The sequence below is a fragment of the Plectrocnemia conspersa genome, unplaced genomic scaffold (genome assembly GCF_051122295.1).
Source record: "Plectrocnemia conspersa isolate PC_06_02 unplaced genomic scaffold, ASM5112229v1 ptg000013l, whole genome shotgun sequence".
NCBI classification, from domain to species: domain Eukaryota; kingdom Metazoa; phylum Arthropoda; class Insecta; order Trichoptera; family Polycentropodidae; genus Plectrocnemia; species Plectrocnemia conspersa.
The window spans coordinates 9,967,869-9,987,139 of record NW_028277177.1 but is presented as its reverse complement, the minus strand read 5'-3'; the positions used below and the strand labels follow the sequence as shown (position 1 = coordinate 9,987,139).

The window sequence follows — 19,271 nt, the reverse complement described above, 5'->3', positions numbered from 1 at the left end:
ATACAAAAGAGTATCCATGATTTTTTAGGTTATCAAATCTAACTTTAATTGCATTGATTGTCTTGACTACTATACAATTGAAGAATTCATTTTTTTTTTCAAAATTATACTTCACTTTTCGCCGTCTGCAATAAACTTCTTTAAAAAATAATGCAGGTATTTTGAAGGATGCTGATAATTCACTAGCTGCAATTTTCATTAATTTGAATCCATTTTCCTTATAACCTTTGTAAGTTCTAAAATGAATTATAGTCTTAGAACTCTCATTAGGCCAAGTCCAAAATATTTCTCTCAGGGGAAAAAAGCGGAAGAAGAAGTATAGACAGTTGTCACATCTTGCATATTTGAACATAGTTTGTCTGTACTTTGGTGTTACACTATGTTTTAAAAATATGATAGCTATCCTTACCAATTTTACTATGGAATTCTGATATAAAAGGACTGATTAAAGTATATTCAAACCGAATTTTGGTCAATAGGAGGGCGCAAAAACAATTATCACTTCTCAGAAGGCAAAAATTCTCGGCAAAAGCAATAAAATCGTGTTGGAGCCGTTGCAGTGGGAACGCTCGGCGTTCCCACTGCGACGGCGACGGCACGATTTTATTGCTTTTGACGTGGATTTTTGACTTCTGAGAAGGGATAATTGTTTTTTGCGCTTTCCTATTGGGCAAATTTGGTTTATATGTTCCCTTTTAATTTTTAATATTATATAAGAGTCGTAGTATGAACGCTAGATTACCAAGCATTCCCACTGCGATGGCGCCGATACGATTTTATTGCTTTTGACGTAGATTTTTGACTTCTGAGAAGGGACAATTGTTTTTTGCGCTCTCCTGTTAGTCAACATTTGGTTTAGATATGCTTTATTATATTAATAACATGAATACTGCCACTACAACAACATGATTTTCTTGCTTTTGCCGTGAATTCTTAATATTGACGTAATTTAGGGAGGAGTGGCAGGAAGAAGCGTTTGCTTGTATCCTTGAATTTGGCCAGAAAAATTCATGTTATTAAATGCAATATATTGTAAAGTAAATTTGTGTGTTAAGAATATTTTGCCATTTTCACAACTTGTTCTGTGATCATTAGCCACTCTTAGGCAACTGCCTACTTGCACTTTTAAATTTAATTTATTTGCGATAACAAGCCTCGAGAATTATTTACGAGATGATCTACCAAAAAAGTGGAGAAAAATCATCGTTCAAAATTAAATATACTCTTTGTTTGTAGAAGTTCCAGTGCTTTAGTATGATACGATTAATGTACAATTTATCTTTAGTGTTTAAGTTTACATTCATCTCGAAAATCAAACAATATAGCACAAAAATTAATCACACTTGATTTGTTTTTTATAACTACTTGCTAAGACTGGATTTAATCATCAATAAACTATATTAGTTACAATATCTCGTTACCACGCTATTTCAATGTTCGCATCTGAACTATTTTATATTTTAAATAATAATTTTAGATTCTCAGACATTTCAATAAATAAGGCATAGCATAACAAATCATATTTTGATAAGCCTAACAATGAGATGATCCTAAAACAGTCGACATAACCAAATCTATGCATCAAACTGGGCCTCGGAATGTCGAATTTATTACCGACACATACACAAACTGATATTGCGCCTTTCGAAACGGCCTTTCCTATGATCGGTCACGTGCTAATGACCATCCAGTGACGGTGTCACGTCCCCCAAATTACAGACGGAGCCCCGGCACCAAAATCGGCGCTCATCGCCTTTATCGATCGTTACGAAATGATAATCATATTACGAACACAACAACGGAAAAAATCAATTATTTGTCACCTTTTTTACGCCGTGGGCGACTTATTCTAACTGAACGCCAGTCGGCTGGTTATTATTATTTTTTCATTTTTTTAATTCTTCCGCAACGCCAACATTCGCATAGTTTGGTGTTTGCGAATACGCGATCGATGACTGGGCTCGATCGTGCTATATAACGTTATTACACAACTCGTAAGTGGGTTATATAATGATTAAAAAATGATAAGTTCCTATGTATACTCGTGAGAGTATTTTTAATACTTATTACTGTCGCAAATATGTCGTTGATTTGATATTGTATAGATTATTAAGAAATACCTACTAAGGTTAAGCAAAAAGTAGGAATTAATTCATATTTTTTTGTTATTCAAATAGTGAGGTATACAAATATTTTTATTGAAAATATATATTTTATTAAAAATTATTGATTTCATATCAGTATCACAGATTTTTTTAAACAATAAAAAATTTGATCATCTGTATTGTAAATATATTTTACATATTTTTATACTAAATAACACATTTTAGTTTGGATTATATGTGTTTAGCTTTAGCCTGGATAATCGAGAGAATACTGTTTATAAAACAAGCTTTAACTACTAACGCACAGAACTCACGACATGTCGAACTTGGGCTGGGCGATTTGCGAATTATTCATTCTCCTGAATTGCATCGGTGGATCCTATCAATATTCGTCTCACTGCCAAGCCTCAGGAATTCCTCAAAACTCGAAATGACGTAAGCCACCTGCCTGAATGTATCAATATCGATTGATTCGTTCTTTTCAACTGCCATAAATCAAATTTTTGATGTACAATGCTGCAAATTAGCATAAATGGTACGAATGGTCCGAATTGATGTTTGAAAATTTTTCGCCTCTTTTCGACGTTTGTACCATAGCTCCGTCCCTGTCTTTTGTGTAGATGTCGCGCGCCGCGGCACGCGCTGGCATTACACTCTGAATCGTTGATGAGGTCTGTTCCGTCTGATATAGCCGACACGTCATGCCAGGACCTGGTCATCATCGCAGCCGACATACCAAAGACTCTTCTCGGAACGCGGCTCAATGAAAATCGAAGATGCTCTTCGGGGAAATTTTCACGGTCACACATATTTATTTCAGGGTAGCAATAGATCGTCCTTTTCCATTATTAGTGGGTGTACTTATTGCTAAAAGTTATTTGAATAATTATTACACTTAAAATTATTTAGATATATAAATTTTCTCTCACTATTCTGATTAATAAACTATAGACAACTTACATAAATTTTATGATAAAAAGATTAAGATCTTAGTATGACTCTAAGAGGCTGATTAAAGTATATTCAAACCGAATTTTGTTCAATAGCAGTGCGCAAAAAATATTTGTCGCTTCTCGGAAGTCAAAAATTCACGTCAAAAGCAATAAAATCGTGTCGGCGCGACGGCATGATTTTATTGATTTTGACGTGGATTTTTGACTTCTGAGAAGGGATAATTGATTTTTGCGCTATCCTATTGGGCGAAATTTGGTTTATATGTTCCTTATTTAATTTGTAATATTATAGTATAAACTCTAGATTACCAAGCGTTCTAACTGCGACAGCGCCAATATGATTTTATTGCTTTTGACGTGAATTTTTGACTTCCGAGAAGCGATAATTGTTTTTTGCGCACTCCTATTGATCACACTTATTATAAGACGTAGTATTGCTATAAAGATATTTAATATGAACGCTAGATTACCGAGCATTTACACTGTGACGGCACGATTTTATTGCTTTTGACGTGGATTTGTCAGAAAAATGCATTTAATTTAATGAAATACAATGAATCTTAATGAAATGGAAACATTAAATAAATGATTACTGACAAAGCAACTTTTGCTCCTTCCTGGAAAAATATAAAATTTCGTCAATCTAAAAAGCTAGTAGCACCTAACCTAGGATTGCCATTATCTTCTAAACATATTCAAAACTGATACAGATATTTTTTAAAATTTAACCCTAAAAAGTAACGTAATTTAATTTTTAGGTAGGATCATATTTAGATTGTTCTTATAAAAATATTAAATGTAAAAATAAAAAACGAGTTTTCTACTAAACAAATCATTAGATTTATAAATAATGCACGACTTTTTTATATCTTGAAATCATTTCTAAGTATATGGCAACGATATTTTGCCACAAAGATAATTAGTTATATATTTTACCTATTTAATCTTTTAGACATGCTTAAAATGATACAGACATTTTTTTAATAAATAATGCATGATCATTTTTAAGGTAGGTTTATGTTTAGATCGTTCACATAAAAATGATAAATGTAGAATCAAACCGTTAAAAACATTTTATGAAAAAGCACAACTACATATATTTTCTAATAACAAAAAAGTATCTCTAGTATTTTTATTAAATTTCGTCTAAATTGTGTTATTTATTTAATATACAAATTAAAAAGAGAGACATTATATGAAAATCAACTATTTTCTCATATCTTAAATTAAAAATATTAATTTATTTGCACATATTGAAAGATTTTTTGCGCTTTCTTTAATGTACATAATTTTGTAACGTATAATTTACAACAGTTTTAATTCCATATCAACATATTTGAAATGCGTATAACATAATCTTTATAAACTAAAGTAGCTCATTATTAGATAATTTTCAATGCCTGATATTTTATTAATTTATTTACTAAAATTATGACTATCGTGACCTGACAGGTTAACCTAATGCGTCACGATTGCCAAATATATGTACGACTTAGCTCGATTTTTTTAATCATTGCGATATTCTTCTTCAGATTAAGACAATATATGTAACCTAATCTGTGATGATCGATCGAAATTGTAATTATATAATAATCAGTAATTCCGATCTTCCAGAAACGATATAAATTGAAAAACGATTCGAACCCAGACCTTTCAGGTCAATTGTCAGTGACTTATACTACTTGTCTATTGTGTTGGTTTTACTAATAAGTAATAAAAATTTGCTCTCATTTATTGGCTAATCTTTATTTTTAGATTTACTTATGACAAAGTCACATAAAAAATATTCGCAAATAGCATAAAATAGCACGGCGAGATAGGACAATACTAAGAAATCGTTGACAGGAAATCACAATTTTTATAAATGTGGAATCGTGAATCACGTGTGATGAAAGGAAGTAACGGAACGTGATGATGACGTGTGGTCTAAACTCCTCTCTGTATCATACCGCAACATCCTTCCTGTTATTACTATTATATGTTTTGTTCGTACGTACAAGTGAATGAACACTTTACGTTAAAACGATACGTTACACACAGAGGAGTTACGAAAGTAAAAAAAATACTAATTTTCGGGACACCTGTAGATATGCGGCGAGCACATTCGGATCACGCGCCATCCTGTGGGTGGTTGTAACACCAAGTGTGTACTTTGGGTTAACGGTAAACAAATCATGGTTTAAAATTCAAACGAACGGCGGAGGTGTGAGGATGGTTTAATTATTGTCGTTTGCGGCAATAAATTATGAGCGTGATGACACTAGTAAAAAATGGCATGAATTTGGAATGAAGGGTGACCTCTTTTAAAATTCAGTCCGACGTGCTCGAGACTCTCGTTTGGTAACGTCTTCGTATGGAAAGCGCTTATGCAGATTGGTATATCGGCACATAAATGGGTAGCCTACTTTTTGTATAAGCCAAAAACGCAAGCAAGGACAGTTATGAAGGCGAATAACCCATGGCGAGACACGCACTTCAAAAAATGATAAACGAATCTTTGAAATCGATATCTTTGATGGTTAGATTAAATTCATGGTTAGATTATATTGATAGGATTTATACGGAAATATATCATAAATACGTCGATTACTTTAATTGGCGTATAACTTTAGCAATATTTTATATTATATTATATATGTACATACAAATAACTATGATGTGAGCTTAACACTAAGATTATCTATAATATGATAAATGGGTCATAATAAAATTTAAATCGCTTTTTTTATACATACATATATGCTATAATAAATTAAAGCTAAGTATATCACGCTTTAAATGATGCAAGTTGTGCTTGTAGTTTATGTTTTAAATGGCCGTGTCAATTTTTAATCCAGCAAAGTGCAAAGTTCGTAGTCATAATAAACTAGTACTTTAACTCTTCACCACTTTTGTTTATGTAAATATCGGTAAAAATCCAAGATAATATAGTAAAGAAAAAATATATAAATTATTAAAAGGCAACTCATAAAACGTTAAAAAATAAATAAAATAGTATTCCAAAAATAATATAATTAAAAAAATAAATGATTCAGATATATCTTCTATATATTTTTTCATCTCCTTTTTGCATCTAAAATAGCTTATTTATTAAATATGTTTCTTATTAGTAATTAAAAAAATAGCTATTGACATATTTTTGTATAAAATTATTTTTAATATTTATTATTATTTATTAAAAAAAAAATGTTTTCTTACTGATATTTTTTTTATGCAAATTGATATAAATTAACGTATAGCTTATTTTACTACACGATTTTATTCTAATATTTTTTATCTATTCGTATTTTTAAAATGATGTTTCAGTTTGTAAGTGTCATTTTTTATTCGTTTGGCATATGAAAATCTCATTGTCTATCCTTTATTTTGAAGGTCTTGAGCCAATTTGTGCTTGTGACGAATACATTACATGTCTTGCATCTGTATAGCTATACTAAACTATGTACATATAACAGTGCAATGTTCAGAACTAGATCTTTAACGAGAGATGCCTACTTCATATATTAATAATTTTAAATAATCGTTATGATATTTATCCGTAAGATTAGAAAAAACTAGATAAACCTAATCTGTGATGATCGATCGGTAATTCCGATCTCTCATACATGAAGTTCCATATGGGATTTGAATCCAGGTCTTTCAGGTCTATAGTAAGCGACATATACCACTCATTTTTTTCATATGTTCTTTAATAAATACAATAGCATTTGTTTTACATTATATTTATATAATTAAAAAATAAATATATATGTCTAGCTAAATTATGTTGCAATTAAATAGTATATATATAACAATAAATCAATAAACTTTAATGAAAAATGTTATAGAAGTTACTTGAAAATTTAACAGTTTATTTTTTTAATGGTAAAAAGTATTTTTTTTACAAAAAACTCATATTTTCTATATAAATTAGAATGTTTTTGTAAACAAAATTCATGCTTATCAGTTAAATTTAAATATTACTATATATGTTTAAATTTACCAGAGAGTTATTGAATATTATATTTTTTATAAAACGAAAAGACGATCGCATAATTCTAATATGAATCTTAATAGCTATTATTATATCAGTTTTTTATATAAATTATTTGCTAAATTAAATTTCAAAACGTCAAAAAAGTATGAATAACTCAAAATTAAATTTGTTTCTAAATGTATATATTATTTATTTATTTTCTAAATTTCATAAAAAACTTTTATTGTAAAATAGCTTCCTTGTACGGTTTTGTGGCACCTCGAATTCGGCACTCTTTGCTGAAAAAAATGAGTCAGCATAATATCCAGTACTTTACCTGCAATCGATTTGTCATATTCTCAATCTTCAAGGCATACTTTATTGCAAACCGTCATCACAATGTCTTCTCGCGATGCAAATGGCGATGTTTAAAATTTCGCCGAAGTTTTTCGGCCGCAGAGTTCGACGCGTGCTGAATAATGGATGGCAGCGGTTTCATTTATTTATATTTATTTTTTATACCACCACACGACTCATAATATATGATTTATATTTAAACAATGCCGAAAACACAATAAGCTTTTATTTTTTTATACAAATTCAAATCGGTCAAAGATCTCGCGTAAGTGTGAAAATCGAATGTCTGAAGAAGGTTAAAATGAAGGGTAAGCGTGCGTCCGTTTTATTAACAGAAGATTAGAGACGACAAATGACACTTTAAGGACATATGTAAAAAAAATCCCCATCTTACACAATGATAATTTTATAGATAAACTCAGATAGTGATATTCGCCGAATCATTGGAACGTATTGAATGTACATATATTTTTTAACTAACAACCACGGGCGGTCCTTCCTGTATACGTTTTATATTAAAAAATCTTACATTGCATACATATTGTCTAATTATTCAAAACTAGCGGTTTATTAATTTATTGGTTTTAACGTCGTTTGCCTTGCAGAATCAGGATCGGTTAAATAGTACAGTCGAATTGAGAACAAAGCCCACTCGTGTGATAATTATTTATGAAATGATACAAAAAATGCGTACTAACGATCGTCGCTTTCAGTCTTAACGTTAATATGATATCATCGCTTAGCGATATGATTTATTCGTCGGCTCGATTAGACGTCTAATTGTTACATTGTGCCCACGCGAGATTGGCGCAATTATATATTTATGCACGTAGTATAATTCACACATTATTCATATGGTAGTCGATGAACATATCTAGACTTACATGTGTATTATAATTTTTGTTTGACCATCTTCTATCTTATTTATTTTATATTATTTTTTTAAATACCAAATCTTTTTAATGAATTCCTTAATTTACGAAGAAAGAAATTGTGTATTAAAATTATTTCAATATCAATGTATTAAAGTGTACATTTACTGTAGTTTAAATAACTGTCTTCTATGCGATATTTTACACCTTGCAAATATGTATATATGTATATGCATCTCAATGTCCAATGTTGTCTAGAAAAATTATCAGCACCTTTTCTTCGATCTTATTTAGACGCTGTTTATCTCATAGGTACCCACTATCGGTCTAAGTTGTATATATGTATATGTTTTGATAGCAATAGGGCTAGTCTTAAATACTTGATTGTATGTATTATTATAATTTAACATAGTTTAAATGAGACATTTATTTCTTATTGATTTTACAAGACTTATCGCATTCTTGTTAATACTAACTTTACTCAACAATAATGTTTATTTTCCATGTTTATTTGATTGACATTTCCAGCTTCGTAACAATCCTAACATAACCATAAAATTATCTGAAAATTAAATGGATCGAAATTTTTGGGTTTCGTATACGCGTATGCGTCGAGGTCTTTTTAATTTTTGTATGGCGCTTATACGACAAATAAAAATATAAACTCTAAAACATTTCATTGAATTATCAGTTCACATACCGTTGTGTGTGGCCCAAAAAATAACCCCGTCTTTGATTATTCCGAACGATAATGTTTAATCGGAGAGTCATCATCTTCGAATGATATCGAGAATGCTCGGATCGTAATTATGCTCTTTCTCGAGTCATTACGGGTCATTACCATCACGTAGGAGGTGTCTCCGCAAGAAGAAGAAAAAACACGTTACTATGACCTTATAGTACACGGATAGATTCTATCCGAGCGAGTGTCATTTACATGGAGCCGTTCATTGATTCCTAAGGAAAAATTGATCAAACCGAGGTGAATGACGCTCCTATCATATTTGACCCCTTGGCCGTATGGCCATTATGTTAATTCGTCGGCTTTTGGGTCTGTTATTTGTCGGGCACGCCCCTGTGTCCGCCCTGTCACACGTGAGGCCCCTAAAAAACCGGCTCTAGAGACCGAAAATCATCAATGAAACGTTGGTACGAATGATACGGCTCATTGGATCGAATTTGGGGCCGTAATGTCATAGCGCCGAGCTCGTGCTCCGGGAAAAGGTTTTTCTCACAAGAGACACTTCCGGCGTTTAAGTCGTCTGAATATCTGAATCAATGGTTGAAGAGGAAAACTATTAGTTTGACGGTGATACTCTGATATATTTTTTAGAACAATTAAAATCACTGTATCTATATCATAATTGCTAACTTTACAAGAAGAAAAAATCATATTTGGTTTACTTAAATTAATTTAAATTGAATCATATTATGATTTTATAAATTGTAAGGTATATTTTTAGATGTAAGATTTTTAAATCATATGTATCAGAATAGTGTGAGTAAAGTAGTTTTAGGTATTTTTTACACATGTTAAGTTATTGCCACATTTACTAAAAATATACAGCAAAACTATGTATGCTATAAGTTGAACACTTTTTTGTATAAATAAAGTTAATAATTAGTACGATTATTGTAGTTATACATATTTATAATAGTTGCATTACTATTGATTTAATTTTGCTATGTAATATGTGTTTTAACTTATTATAGCTAATACTACACTAAAAATAATGCAATTGTAGCAAATAAAAATTTAAGGTGTGCAGTAAAATGCAACTTTGACAAACTAAGTGGCTTACAAACTTATAATCTAAAGATTTTTATTAGTTAATAAGTCATGCTTGATCATACGTGGTGGGGTATTTGTGTCATATAGTGATGGTTAAGGTCGTAACTTTTGAGTTCCCTCAGCATATTTCGTATTTTAACGTGTTTATTTAAATAAAAGACACATTTTACATTAATTATTTGACAAAAAATCAAAATGGGTAGTCTTGTGAATAGTTAGCAGACAAAAAAGCACTTACGAGCCTGATTAATCCTATCGAGCGGCATCGCCGTACATGTACGGCTGTCGATCTTTCACCGTTTTAAGGTACCCCAGATAGCTGTCTTGTCATAAAACGTGGTGGAACTGCGTTCCGGCACATTTTAAAAAGCATTTACATATTGCGTTACACTTCTTTTCTTTCTTTTTACGTAAATATGACGTCATTATATTTATTTTAGTTATTTGTAAGTGTAAAAGTTTAACCACAAGTTTAAAAATGATTATTTCTCGATCGCCGGTCTCACTGAAAAAAGTCCAAAACAATAACAGAAATGACGACAGAAAATATGGAAATATTGGTATGATAAAAAGTATGGATCCAAAATATGGAAAGAAGCTACAATTTAATTTACGATTTTTTTTCCAATACAACGATTTTCAATGAATGATAATCAAATGAAGCACATCTTAACCGAATTTTGACTAATAGGAGACCGCAAAAAACTATTATCGTTTCTCAGAAGTCAAAAATCCACGTCAAAAGCAATAAAATCGTGCCATTGCCGTCACAGTGGAACGCTCCGTAATCATGCGTTCATATTACGACTTTTAAAATAATTTAGCAAATTAAATGAGGAACATATAAACCAAATTTTGCCCAATAGGAGAGCGCAAAAAACAATTATCACTTCTCAGAAGTCAAAAACCCACGTCAAAAGCAATAAAATCATGCCGTCGCCGTCGCAGTGGGAACGCTCGTTACCGAGCGTTCCCACTGCAACACGGCGCCGACACGATTTTATTGATTTTGACGTGAATTTTTGACTTCTGAGAAGTGATAATTGTTTTTGCGCCCTCCTATTGACCAAAATTCGGTTTGGATACACTTTAACCAATACTCTCATATCAATAAATTTTGAAGTAAATAAATCTCTCATATACATTTTGTTTAATTTTTAGTGCGCTACGTGGCATAGGAAAAGCTGCTTTAAATTTAATTTAAATATTTAAAAATATTTTTTTTTTAGTAAAATGATTGACAATACGCGAGTTCCCTGAAGAAACAATAAAAAATTTCTTTGTATAATCTTTTTTAATTTGTCTAAATATAAGTAATTTCTTTAAAAAATAATACCAATAAATTAAAGAGTACGAATTGAATGAACTTAACAAAAAAATATTTGATAAAAGCCGAATAATATATAAAAAATATGTAAAATAAATGAACGAAATATGATAATACAATAGAAAAGTGTTAAAATAAATTATTAAAACATACAAATACAAAAATTCGTTGATAATCACAGATTTTTCTTATAAATTAAATATAAAATATTAATAAATCAATAACATATGAAATAAATATGAAAAATACGTAACATTAACTCATTACTTAAAGTGTTAAGCTCAAACTCATTAATAAGTTAATGCTTTATAATTGATTTGATATAAAGAGTATCGTGTTTTTATGAGTTTTTGGAATACAATTATGGCTTAGTGATATTGTGATTAACCAATGAAATTAAATAGAAAAACCTGAATTAGTGAAAGGACCGCTTCCAAATAAATGCATTCGCAATATTTTATAGACCTTGCTCACTTCGAATTGCCAATAAAATTTCAATAATGGATTGAAAAATATACATTTAATCAGTCTTTACAATATTATATATATTATAAGGTGGGAGATATAAATTAAAAATAATTTGTTTGATTTGTTATATAAGTACTCGCCACATTCTTCAATCTTGCTTCTTATTCACGTCTTTATACATTCTTCTAAAGTAAACTTTTAAGCATAGGTTAGCTTAGAATGTTTTAATACAATAAATCATCTGTTAAACCACTTTTCTAACAGCTGATGAAACATATTTAATTGTAATCATATCAGTATTTCTTGTAGCGATGCTTATGAATAAAATGTCGGTATAGGTGTTTTTGCCGTAGGGCCTTCCAATACATATATTTTGATGAATATATGATAAGATTAATGACATAATTATCATTGCCCAACAATGAGAATATCCATACGTTGCCATGAAAGCTGTGTAAATACGAAATAAAAACGCTCGATCGCCGCATAATATATTAATTTATAATATCGGGCTTACACGTGAAATATTGAGCGTGTGTGGGCGGAACAATCTCGAGTTTTTATCAAAGGCGGATAGTGTTTATGAGATTGCTCTCTGATTATTGTCATTCGCCGTCCGTCGGATCGGTCCCGCTCGCGTCGAACAATAAAAAGAACAACGACGAAAAATATATAAGCGTATCATTTCATTCGTCCATAATTCTTCGGCGAGCGTTCTTCGCACCACACGTGTGTTATTAACGATCGTTTTGCGCATTCCGATGGGACAAGTCGAAAATTTACCTGACGCTCACCTTTCGTCGGTGACAAATGAGCACTGCGACCGTTGCACGTTGCACGAAAAAAGATTGACAAACGATGGTGAGCCTGTCCGTCATCTATTTCGGTAATGACATCTCATTTATACGGACGGACGTGGCAGTGGTGAAACATTTTTCTTAACAACATGGGGGTGCGAAAATCGTATGGGGGCATAGTTCTTTACAATATTCTTGGCAACAAAAATTCAATAAATAAAAATTACTAAATGTATTTTAGGGAATGTTTTAGATCAGTTGAAGCAAAAAACATATATTTATTCCCCTCTAATACTACAATATATACATAAGTGCTATACAGAAAAAAAGAGTTTAACGATAGACGCCAATACATAAGCATAGTATGTAATAAATTTCCTGCTCAATATTAGTAAAACTGTATTTGTAACTCAAACCTAACCAAATAAAAGTTCAAAAACTATGGTTGGATTTAGAATTGAATTTGGGTTGGCTTGGGTTTGAACAGCAAATGGACGTTTCGAAACTGTTAAATTTAAGACATTTAGACATTTTTGGGTAGCAATTAATTTCACTAGTAAATGTATTCGAATATTATTTTACTGAACCACCATTGAAAATATAAATTCTAAAATAATAATATATTATATATGTGTTAAAAATTAATTAATTTTTGAAACTTAATATGTATTATATATAGCAGTAATCAGATTATAATATAAATATTTTTATATACATTATTTTCGTATGCCTTGAGAACGCGTATTCATTATGTCATTGCCAGTTATCTCGACCAGTCAAGCATGGAAGCTCGAACAATATATCGTCAAATCTTCTAAATGTATGACAATTTTTCATTAGACTAGTTTGATCTGATTAGAGCGCAACGCGTATGTCAAATATTTTATATATACAAATTAACATTTTATTTTTTGTTGTTCGCAGGAAAGAAATGGCGATCTCTCACGCCGCAGGATCGAAGGCCGTTCGTCGAAGAAGCTGAGCGTCTTCGCGTCATCCACATGACTGAGCATCCAAATTATAAATACAGACCTCGTAGAAGAAAGCAGAATAAGGCGAGGGCAGCTGCGCCTACCCCAGTCCCGGTCGTCAACAATCGCCAACAAGACATGGGATCTGAATCCCCAGCGAGATATTCCAGCAGGATGTCTCCGAACAACGTTTACATTCCAAACTCTAGTGCGCTGTCTCCGTCGTTGAACCACAACGCCTTCAGCTCTCCGCATCATGTAGATTATATACAAAATTCGAGCTCTAGTGAATACATTCCCAATTCACCGTCACAGAATCTGGATTCTCGGCATCACAAGGCGATGAACATAAGCAGTCCTTTGATTCAATATAATACATCGATGCCACTCGGCAGCCCCGATATGGGCGGATACCAAAAGATGCAAATGGAAGGCGGAAACTATTCAAACTCGGGTTTTTCACTATACCAAAGTTCTCCATTAGCTAGCAATAACTATGACGGTTACTCGACCGATCCGAAAACGCCGCAGTATTCCCACAGCGTTCATATTATGCACACGCCGGAGTCTTCTCCGACGCAGAGCCCCGAGCCGGACTCGTTGAAAGTCAAGAGTGAATTGGAGTCTAAGAAGACAGTATCTAGAAGCCCAAAGACTAACGATAAACATCGAGGCAACAACAGCTCCGTAGATGACAATTCAGCCGCTCTACCGACGCCTGAAATGTCACCCATGGAGTTGGAGAAAGAAAATTATCAAATGAACGAAGAAAAGAGGCAAGCCGCCTTGATTGCCAACCAAAACTCTTTGGTCTCGATGCCGTCTTCTACAGGCACTCTATCACCTTCGGTGTCCAATTCGGCTTTCCAGCACAAGCTTCCGCAGCCTATATCTGTCGGTTACAGACAGAGCTCTGCGTTGTCTTATTCTAATCATACAGCTCCCATAACCGCGATGGGAATGGCAAACGGAATGTATGTTATGTGCACACAGAGAGGAATGCTAGATCAGGGTCACATCGTAACAGGAACATTCTTCCCTCCTGTCGCTACATCTCAAGACCATCAAACTCTAGGTGCTTCTCCGTCCACAGGCACCGTATCTAACACCATGTCGACGATATCCGGCGGTCATTCCATAGGTCTCAATCAGCAAAGCTCAGTCGCTTGTCACGACACAACTACGATGAGCTATTCTACAAACAGCATGACGTATCCTAGTTACAATCAGTACAACGCGTATTCGCAGCTGCCTTATAAAATTGAACCCAAAACAGATTACCAAGGCATACAGTACGAAAAGCCCAATCATTATCCGTATATGAATAGTCCTATGGGGGCCGATCACGTCAGTTACATACAAGACCACACTCAAACGCGTCAGATACATAACGGTTCTCCCGTCTCGGACGTCGATACGGGCGAATTCGATAAGTATTTAATCCAAGCGAACAAAGCTAATATGGTTGGAGCTAATAGTCCACATCTCAGGCAGTCAGGAGAGACGATGTCCGATCCGCGAGACGGTGGCTCTAATTTGGATACGAATCATAACTATCAGGATAACAGGGTGTCCGACTATCAGAATCCTCATGAATCATATGAATATCAAAATGGCGTGGATTACGCCAGTGCTCAAAGTGAGTACCAAAGTGGACCGCGTCCAGCGGATCTCTACCCACCGGATAGGAGTTATAGTTTCATGCCACCGACTGGCCACACGTCCGTCATACTGCAAAACACGCAAATGTATCCAGGGAAACCACCAGAATTAGTGGCTCCCATTGTCGATGGAGCTGCGATAGTTACTGATGCACCTCAGCCGCAAGTACTTCGTCCAGATGACGAATTCAGCGTTATATTGGCTGGAGTCAGACAGACTTGTTATAGCAATTGATTCTTTATTTACCAAAATGTAGAGTAATATTTTCATAAATATATATATATATATATACCTAATGTTAAAACTACATATTATATGTATATAAATATAATACTCAACTATTTTTCATTTTAAGCATCTATTCTACAATATATAATTGTAGTATATCATATATTCCTTCAAACATGGAATTATATCTTAACTGTGATATATAAAAAAATAAGGGAACAATTTTACTGATTTAAAATTCATGATTGACTCTGATGAAAAGCTTTTTTTATATTAATATAAACAATTTATTAAAGTGCTCAACAATATATACAAATGTTGAATAAAAAAAATGTGTAACTCGTGTAAGCAATATTATTAGATTAAGGTTTGAACCAAATTATTTGCATATAATAATCAAAGTGTCCTTATCTGTACATTTACAATTATAGAATTAGGAAATTATATCGATAGTTATTTATGAGCAACTTATTTTTATATCAATGTATCTAATAGAAAAGATAATTTTGTAAAAATATACACATTTAATAATGATAATTATATTATAATAAATTTTGTATTGAACCATATACGTATATATGTAATAAAACATTTTTCTGTAAAATTTGTCATTAATATTTTTATACGTTACTTTTTTTACATATGTAGAACAATAATTATATGACAATTTATTATATATTTTTATAAAAGTATAACAATTATAAATATTACGTGTGTCTTGGCGATACGTTTTTATTTTAAGTTCATTGTATAATAATAATTTTATTAAAAAATCAATAAACGTCTTATTGAGCAAACATGGTTTTATTTTATACTAACCAAATCCTTAACATTATTTATATAAATCATTCGACAACACATATAAAAATATTTATTATCATTATAATAAAAACATTTTGCCATTATTTTGGTAAGTACTTTTTGAGTTATATTAGATATATTATATAAGGCCTGTATTTGATTAAAACGTATATCAGTATATTTGATATTGTTCCAAAAATTGCCTCATAGACGTGTAGCTCAGTTTTTTCAATAAAAGCAGAATGATATGCAGTGTACTATAAATAGAAGAAATGATATGCAGTGTTCTATAAGATGGTTATACACTATTTTTTAACGGAAGTACAAAATAGTAAATGACTTGTAATGATATATTTAATAAAGGTGTATTCTAGAATTACTGGCAATAACTTTGGTGTTCTGATCAAATATTGCATGAGACTTAGGCAATCTTTTTAGCTTATACATTTAGTGTTAGATCGGCGGGTAGTAGGTATTAAAAAAAATTTACATATGACCCAAAAAAATATTAGAACGATTTTCTTTTTGAAAGAAGTAAAACATTTTCTGTTAAACTTAATACTTAAAAACATTGTCGAGATTAATTTTGCCTAGCAAATGTTTTAGGTAAGCATATAATATTCCTTAAAGCATAAAAAAATATTTAGACTCATTTAAACGTGCCAGGTTAAATATATTTTTTATTTTTTAATGTGACTATTATGAAATTATTTTTAATTACTTGAATTAAAAATTATAAAAAAGTACAATAATTTTAGTAGCTAATAAAGGAAAAGCGTCAGTTATTTTAAATAAAATAATTACGAAAATAAAATATTAGATATTCTAAAGTACACCGTTTAAAAAAAACAGATAATGACTAGAAATTAAAACTAAAAAAAATATTGATAAAGCACCGATTCTAAATAAATTCAAACACGAAATCATTTCACGTAAAAAATCTTCCAGAATCCGAAAATTCATAAAAAACCCGTACCTTAAAGACATATGACGTACATTTAAATGAGAAAATGAAAGTACTAATATTTTTCTTAATAATTTCTAAAAAGAATTAAAAAAAATATTAGACAAAAGGGATATTCTAATAACAGAAGCAGTTAAATTTTTTAAAGAAAAATAAGAACTCGCTAAATATATTTAAGATCTTATAAACCACTGTCTAAATATAACCTATTTTATGTACAATAAAGAAATTTAAGAAGCACCCATGGGATCACAATTGTCATCAATAATTGCAAATTTTTAAATAAAGGATTTGGAAAATAATTGAAAAAAGTATTAAAAAAATCTGAATTTAAACCAAACATTTGGCTCCGATATTTGTAATATAATATGTTCACATGGATTTGACAAACTAAACATTTTTCTAAATCTTATAAATAATCAACATGAAAAAAATAAATTTGTTATGAAAATTGAATAAACAAACCTCTGCAAGCTTTAGACCTATATATTTTTATTATAGGAAAAAAACATACAAATCGCTATTTAAATTCTAATTCTCACTATCAACCCTTACAACTAATCTCTATAGCAGCCTCCCTATTTTATAGATCAAACTTTCAGATAGCGAACATAAAGTTAAGAAATTGGAAAGTGTCAAAGAAGCATTAAAAATAAATGGCTCCACTAATATTTATAATAAAAAAAAGATGGAGTATAGCAAACTTATTGTGGCAATTGTGACAAAATTTAGATATGTCAAACAAACCGTAGGATTTTAGAAAGAAAAATAGAACATAAAATCACGATAAAATGCTTTGATGTAAAATCAATTTTGACAAATCACACTTTCGATGAAAATCACAATATCAATTCTGATACAACCGGAACTTACCGAAAATTAAAAAGCAAAATCACACTAAATAAAATAGACGACGCGAAAGCAATTTCGGATACCGGTTACTAAGCTTAGTAAAATTTTAACAAAATACATACAAATATAAATTCGTTCAAACAAACTAATTCGAAAATCAATGTACTTGTTGTTAGCAACAAACTTAGCAACAAACAAACGAAAAATTATTAAAATACAAGATCGAATCAAAAACGACGCAGCTAAAAATTTTGTGACGGTTGAGAAAAGTTTAAGATTACACCTTAGATGATGATCCCAACATCGGTGTTCGAGACGTGGCCAAACAAGATCCAAGTAAGAAGATATCGCAAAAAGCTAAGTAACGTGTTAAATAAATCTGTTAAAAAATCAAAAAACACAAAAACACATTATTTAAATAATACACACTATATTATGTTATTATTTAAATAATTTCATATAATATATCTTTACGGGGATAATACATCACAAACATTTAAAACTAAATGTACACGTAGAGCAACGAAAAATTTCAATGAATGATTTTCCATCCATTTTATGTTGATATTCGCCAGAACTTTTAATTTAATAGTCCATAGCGAACTGACACAAAACTTATCAATGTTCAAAAAGTGAAAGGATCAAAATTATGATATCTCTAAAACAGCAAACTAATACTGCCCTGTGTACTTACTCACACGTAACGGCACATTTCCCATAGCAAACGACCGATCACAGGGTATATATTAAGGGTACGTGATGGTCACACGTTGAACGATGTTATAGTGCACTGACTCTATAAAAATAAATAAATATGACTGTAGGATGTAAAAAAAAAATATTTATTCTATTGGCTAGAATTGATCCAAATTTTTTTGATAGAACTGGTAGAACAGATATACAATTGTTAGTGATCCTCTTATCAGCTTTGTATAAAAGATTTATTTTGGTAATTTTAGGTGATCGGGGAATAGTTCCTTTTTAAACATGTATTAAATAATTTTAATAAAATAGGAATAAGACGACTTAATTGATTTGATTGTTTTAACTGTTGTGCCATCAGTACCATATGTTTGTATATCTTATGACTTTTTCTAATTTAATTTGATGAAAATAAATAGATCTGTTGAGTTGAGCCATATTTGTGACAAGGTTTATATCAGAAAT

At 31.2% G+C, this 19,271-nt stretch overlaps 1 protein-coding gene across 2 annotated transcripts in view; it reads left to right on the top strand.

Annotated features, from left to right (window-relative positions):
- Nucleotides 1-15,639, top strand: part of LOC148227239 (uncharacterized) — a 110,461-nt gene extending 94,822 nt beyond the window's left edge. For both annotated transcript variants that reach the window (XM_088201323.1, XM_088201325.1), the window contains one exon: nucleotides 13,551-15,639. In XM_088201323.1, coding sequence (XP_088057449.1) covers nucleotides 13,551-15,493 — 1,943 coding nt within the window. In that variant the 3' untranslated portion in view covers nucleotides 15,494-15,639. The remainder of the gene's footprint in view (nucleotides 1-13,550) is intronic.
- The last annotated feature ends 3,632 nt before the right edge of the window (nucleotides 15,640-19,271 follow it).